The 5,973-nt window shown below is 38.0% G+C and overlaps 1 protein-coding gene across 1 annotated transcript; it reads right to left on the bottom strand.

Annotated features, from left to right (window-relative positions):
- Nucleotides 1-4,359: 4,359 nt before the first annotated feature.
- LOC142170470 (uncharacterized) lies at nucleotides 4,360-5,653 on the bottom strand. Its single transcript, XM_075232385.1, has 2 exons — nucleotides 5,451-5,653; nucleotides 4,360-5,098 (listed from the first exon to the last, which is right to left on the bottom strand). Exons 1-2 carry the CDS (start codon nucleotides 5,651-5,653, stop codon nucleotides 4,360-4,362), a joined length of 942 nt encoding a protein of 313 aa, XP_075088486.1.
- Between the last annotated feature and the right edge of the window lie 320 nt (nucleotides 5,654-5,973).

Here is a 5,973-nt window from a genome sequence, read left to right as displayed (position 1 = left end):
TTAAAGCACTTTAATTATGAGAAGAGCGCTAAAAGAAGTAAGAAAGAAATAAGTGTGGGGTGGCTTTTGAGTGAAACAAATAAAAGGATGAAAGGTGCACTTATGTTGTAAATAAAATACACCACTAGGAGAAATTGAGTGACAAGAAAAAAAAAGAGAGATAATTACATTGTGTTTTTCTCTAGCTAGTGGGGAATGAATTAATATAGTGCTTAAAGAAGAAGGACGTATTTGTGGGATGATATTGTGTATAAATGAGAAGTGGGTTGAAGAATTTATGCTGAAAATTGCTCGTGTGATGTGTTAAAGTGATTAGGGGTTGAGTCACTATTCCTAAATACATCCTACCCGTCCCTTAGCCCACATTACAACCATGAAAAAGTCCTAATTGATTTTGGATTGAGCTAGCCTGCATTGGTAGAAATTTACATTAAGGGCAAGCTTATGGTACCAATTGCATGCATGTGACCTCTTTTGCGAGAGTGAGTGATTTCCTTGATATATGTGAATATATGAATTGAATGTGGGGGATTGAACTCAGTTTTTGTTGATGTAATTGTGAGGGCATATGAATCGTGACGGAGAAGCAAGTCTTGATTTCTGTGTAGAGTACTTTGAGGAAGTGTAAATATTGCATGGCACTTGAGAGTTGACTTTGAGGCTAGGATTGTTCACTGCTAGGCGTAATATATGTACAATGTTCTAGGTGTAATGCGTGAGGGGAAATGGTTGAGTGAAGAATTCTCTAAAAGGAATATAGTGGATTGCTCGAGGACTAGCAATAAGCTAAGTGTGGGGTGTTGATAATAGGCTAAATTGTTTAATATAGCCTATGTTTTAGCTCAACTTAAGGATGGTTTACTATTGTAAATGTTCAAATAATGCAAAAATTGGCTCTAATCATGACTTTAATGTCTCACAGGAGTTCAATAAACAAATGAGGATTTATGATGGTAATCAAGTGAAAAATGGAGTAAAATGACGAAAAGTTGAGCAGCAACATCTTAACAAGAGAAAACCCCACTCGCGCGGGTCATGCGCTCCCGCACTAGTTCAATTGTTTTGGACAGAAAGAAACCCCACTAGCACGGGTCATGCGCTGGTCATGCGCTCTCGCACTAGTCCTGTCCGGGAAATCAATTATTTGGGGGTAAAATTGGAATTCCTTCTTAATCCCACTCAACTTACATAAAGTAAAGCTCCATTATTGAGAGAGAAGATCAGATTTTGAGGGAGAAAAAGCCATAGAAGAAGGAGGAGCTTCATCTTGGAGCTAAGAAAGGAGAAGAAGAACAACATCTTGGAGCAAGGATTCAAAGAGTTCTTCTAAACTTTCTTCTATTTGTTTGTTTATATTATGTTTAAAACTTTTATTGTTGATTTTTGTATATGAGTAGCTAAAAACTCTAGTATTCTTGGGTCATGGATGTTAGATAATTATGTTATTTGAAGCTTAGATTAAAGATATTGAATTTATCGTTATGGGTTATTTATTTGATTCTGCTTCTAATTATTTTACTGTGTAGCTAACAATGAAATATTATTTACGAATCTTGAATTAAACTTGACAAAGCAAATTCTTGGTTGCATATAGAATCAAATAGAGCAAGATTCGGATCCTGGGCATCGGGTGAAAGATTCGCAATTAAGATAGAACTATACTTAACTGCCTTGCTTGGTTGAAAAATAGGAGTTGTAAATGCATTCTTGCTAATATTAATACCATAGACATATAGGTATTAGTTTAACTTGAATAGATGCATAAGAACTCGAAAGATTCTTATGAATATTATTAACCCTATAATCAATAACCCGGATAATTCAATAAATCCATTTTAAGCTAAAATAGTAGCATAATTTCTAGCAAGTCCATGACCCGGGAATATATTTATCCAAATTGTTATAAACATATTGTGTAATTGGTGTAGTAATTTTGTGTTGAATTATTGTGCAATTATTAAGTAAGTTGTAAATTGGTTCTTTATATATTTTGTGATAATTTATCTTGAATTGATAATTGTTTGAGTCTACATCAGTCGATAAGTTGATCACAATTCCTCGTGGGAACGATACTCTACTTACTACTATATTACTTGTCGATCGCGTACACTTGTGTGAGTGTTTTGGTCGCAACAAGTTTTTGGCGCCGTTGAGCTGTAAGCAATCTCTGTCTGATCAACTGGACTTTGTCCATAGCTTCTTGTACTATGTCAAGTCCCAAAAGTTAGTCTCATCAGCTTCAAACCATCCGATAGGAGAACGACATCTTCTACCATACAATGCTTCATACGGTGCCATTTGAATACTGGACTAGAAGCTATCGATGTAAGCAAATTAAGCTAAAGGTAGATAGCATCCCAACTACCTCCAAACTCAAGAATTCAAACTCTCAACACATCCTCCAAGATCTGTATAGTACGTTTAGACTGCCCCTTTGTGGATGAAATGCAGTACTAAGATCTACTCATGTACCCAATGCTTTTTGAAAACATTTCCAAAAGTGTGAGGTAAATTGTGATCCTCTATCAGAGATGATGGATATTGGAACTCCGTGAAGTCGGACAATTTCATTTATAAATATCTGTGCATACCTCACTCTTCCATATATAGTCTTTACTGGCAAAAATTGTGTTGATTTCGTCAGTCGATCTACAATCACCCATACAGATTCATAACCTCTAAGAGTTCGTGGTAGACCGGTGACAAAATCCATAGTAATTATTTTTCATTTCAACTCTGGAATCTTAATTTGTTGTAGTCCTGCGGGTCACTGATGCTCAGCCTTGACCTACTGACAAGTCAAACAACTAGAAACAAAGTTAGCAACATCTCTCTTCATACCTTCCCACCAATAAAATTGCTTCAGGTCATGGTACATTTTTGTTGATCCAGGATGTATAGTTTATTTATAGTTGTGGGATTCTTCAAGAATAGCATGTCTCGACCCATCTATGTCTGCTACACATAGCCTATCACCCATTCGAAGAACATCATCACTTTCAACAATCATATCCTTGTTTTTACCAACTAAGGCCTCATCTATATATTTGCATAATCATTCATCCTCATATTGGGTGGCCTTAATGCGCTCAACTAATGAAGACTCCGCCTGAGCACAAGCCAACAATGCCTCTGAATTTCCGACATTAAATTCGATGCCTGTATCTTCTAGTCTCTGAATATCTTTGGCCAAAAGTCTCTTTGTAGGATCTATGTGTGCCAAACTCCCCATAGATTTTCTACTTAATGCATCAGCCACCACATTGGCTTTTCCAGGATGATACAAAATAGAACAATCATAGTCTTTGAGTAGTTCCATCCAACGACGCTGCCGAAGATTCAGATCTCTCTGCTGAAAGATATACTTCAAACTTTTATGGTCAGTATAAATCTCACAAGTTTTTCCATATAGGTAATGCCTCCAAATTTTTAGAGCAAATACCACTGCAGCCATCTCCAAATCATGTGTAGGATAGTTTTGCTCGTGCTTTTTCAATTGTCTCGAAGAATAAGCTATAACACGAACATTTTGCATGAGAACACATCCTAATCCCACCCTCGAGGCGTCATAAAATACTGAAAATCCTCCAGAACCTGATGGTAAGGCTAATATTGGTACAGTTGTCAGACACGTTTTGAGTTTTTGAAAGCTTTGCCACATTCCTCCGTCCACTGAAACTTTGCATTTTTCGGTGTTAGCTTGGTCAGTGGCACTGCTATTCTGGAGAAATCCTGCACAACATGCCTATAATACCCTGCTAAGCCTAAAAAGCTACAAATCTCTGTAGGAGAAGTAGACATGGGCCATTTTCGCACAGCTTCTATCTTCTTAGGATCTACCATAATTCCATCTTTGGAAACAACATGCCCTAGAAATGATACCGAGTCTATCCAAAATTCACACTTTGAGAACTTAGCATAAAACCGATGGTCTCACAACGTCTACAACACAGTCCTGAGATGATCCTCGTGTTCTCCTTGGCTACGAGAATATATCAGGATATCATCAATAAATATTATCACAAATCTATCCAGAAACGGCTTGAACACCCTATTCATTAAATCCATGAATGCCGCTGGAGCATTAGTTAGTCCAAAAGGCATCACTAGAAACTCATAGTGCCCGTATCGAGTTCTGAAAGTAGTCTTAGAAATATCTTCGTCTTTGATTCTAAGTTGATGATAACCAGAATGGAGGTCAATCTTTGAAAAGTAGCTAGCTCCTTGTAACTGATCAAAATTGTCGTTTATACGAGGCAAAGGATATTTATTGCGTATTGTTATCTTGTTCAACTGCCTGTAGTCAATGCACATTCTTAGGAACCCGTCTTTCTTCTTTACGAATAGTACTAGTGCACCCTATGGTGATACACTAGGTCCAATAAAACCCTTATCTAACAAGTCCTGTAACTGTTGCTTTAACTCCCTCAACTCTATTGGTATGGGCTCTATGTCAAGCAGTAAATCAATACCAAAGTTTATTTCTCGTACTGGAGGTAATCCTGGTAAATCCTCAGGAAATACATTAGAGAATTCTCTCACTACTCGTACATTTTCGATACGAACTGTTTCCTTTCTTGTGTCATTTACAATATCTAAGAGACCCAAGCAACCTTTCTTCATAAGTCGTTGAGCTTTCATAAAAGATACAACTTTGCAAATCTCTGGAACCTGACTCCCTCTTAGAATAAAATTGGGTTCATTTGGTATCTCAAACTTAACTATCTTTGCATGACAATCGACTATCGCATAGCAAGAAGATAACCAATTCATTCCCATCAGCATGTCAAAGTCAATCATATCAAGTACAATAAGGTCAGCTAGAGTATCTCTACCTTCAACCCGAATCTGACAAGCACGATACACGTATTTAGCTAATAGAGACTCTCCAACAGGAGTAACAACTAGAAAAGGATCATTCAATGGCTCAGGCTGTCTACTAAATCTCAAAGAAAAGTACGAGGACACATAAGAGTGAGTAGATCCCGGATCAATCAACGCAAGTGCATCAAATGAACAGACAGAAAGAATACCTGTAACCACTACATTCGAGGCCTGAGCATCCTGTCCAGTAAATGCAAAAACTCTTGCTTGACCTCTACCAGCATTCCCCTATCCTTGATTCACAGTAGTACGGTCTCCAGCACCTCGAACTCTATTTCCTATACTTGTAGCACCTGAAGTATTACGAGTAGCCTGAGTCAGTGCAGTTTACTGAATAGAAGCCTGGTTGAAATTTCTCGGAGGCTGAGGGCAATCCCTCAAGTGATGTCCCAACTGGCCACACCGAAAACACTCTCCAATTAGAACATGACATTGGCCCAAATGATCTACCACAGGTCTGGCAGACTGGAGTAGTGGCATATATCTGCCCAAAATTACGATGTCCAGAAGATGATGGTCCACTATTACCTCATCTATAATGTGGTCTGTATATGGATTGTGAATACATGTGTGTCCCTGTCTGAGAACTCTGTTGTTGTTGTTGTTTTTGTCCCTGATTTCCTGCTCTTCTATTTTCATTGAAACCGCCACTGAAAGTCCCTTCTATCTTGGCCTTCTTACGTAAATCACTAGCTGCATATTCATCACGTCCCTTGTTTTCAATCTTTCTAGCAAGGTCGACTATATCAGAGTAGGATAAAGTCTTCATCTGTGGGGCTATTGTAGTGTATAGATGACCAACCAATCCATCAACAAACCTCTGAACTCGAGCTTCTTCGGTAGGCACTAAGTAAGGAGCATATATAACCAGCTTACAAAATTTAGTGTTATATGTTGACACATCTATATCTGGAGTCTAAACCAATCTCTCAAAGTTTCTAGAATATTTTTGCATCAGGCTATCGGGAAGGAAATGATTCTTGAACAACTTAGTGAACTCATCCTATGTCAGTGGTGCTGCTCCTGCTGGCCTTCCTAGTAATACAGTTTCATACCATGTGTTGGCCATATCCTCTAGTTTGTATGCTG

This window comes from Nicotiana tabacum, chromosome 16 (genome assembly GCF_000715075.1).
Source record: "Nicotiana tabacum cultivar K326 chromosome 16, ASM71507v2, whole genome shotgun sequence".
NCBI lineage: Eukaryota > Viridiplantae > Streptophyta > Magnoliopsida > Solanales > Solanaceae > Nicotiana > Nicotiana tabacum.
Note: the sequence above shows the minus strand (reverse complement) of the source record. Positions and strands in the feature narration are given on the sequence as shown.

What these genes read in the sequence shown, in the direction of transcription:
- LOC142170470 (XM_075232385.1), bottom strand. Translation starts at nt 5,653, where the DNA reads ATGAAGACTTTATCCTACTCTGATATAGTCGACCTTGCTAGAAAGATT. An exon ending in TCTCAGACAGGGACACACAT is followed by an intron (nt 5,099 to 5,450) that starts GTATTCACAATC and finishes GAATGCTGGTAG; the next exon opens with AGGTCAAGCAAGAGTTTTTG.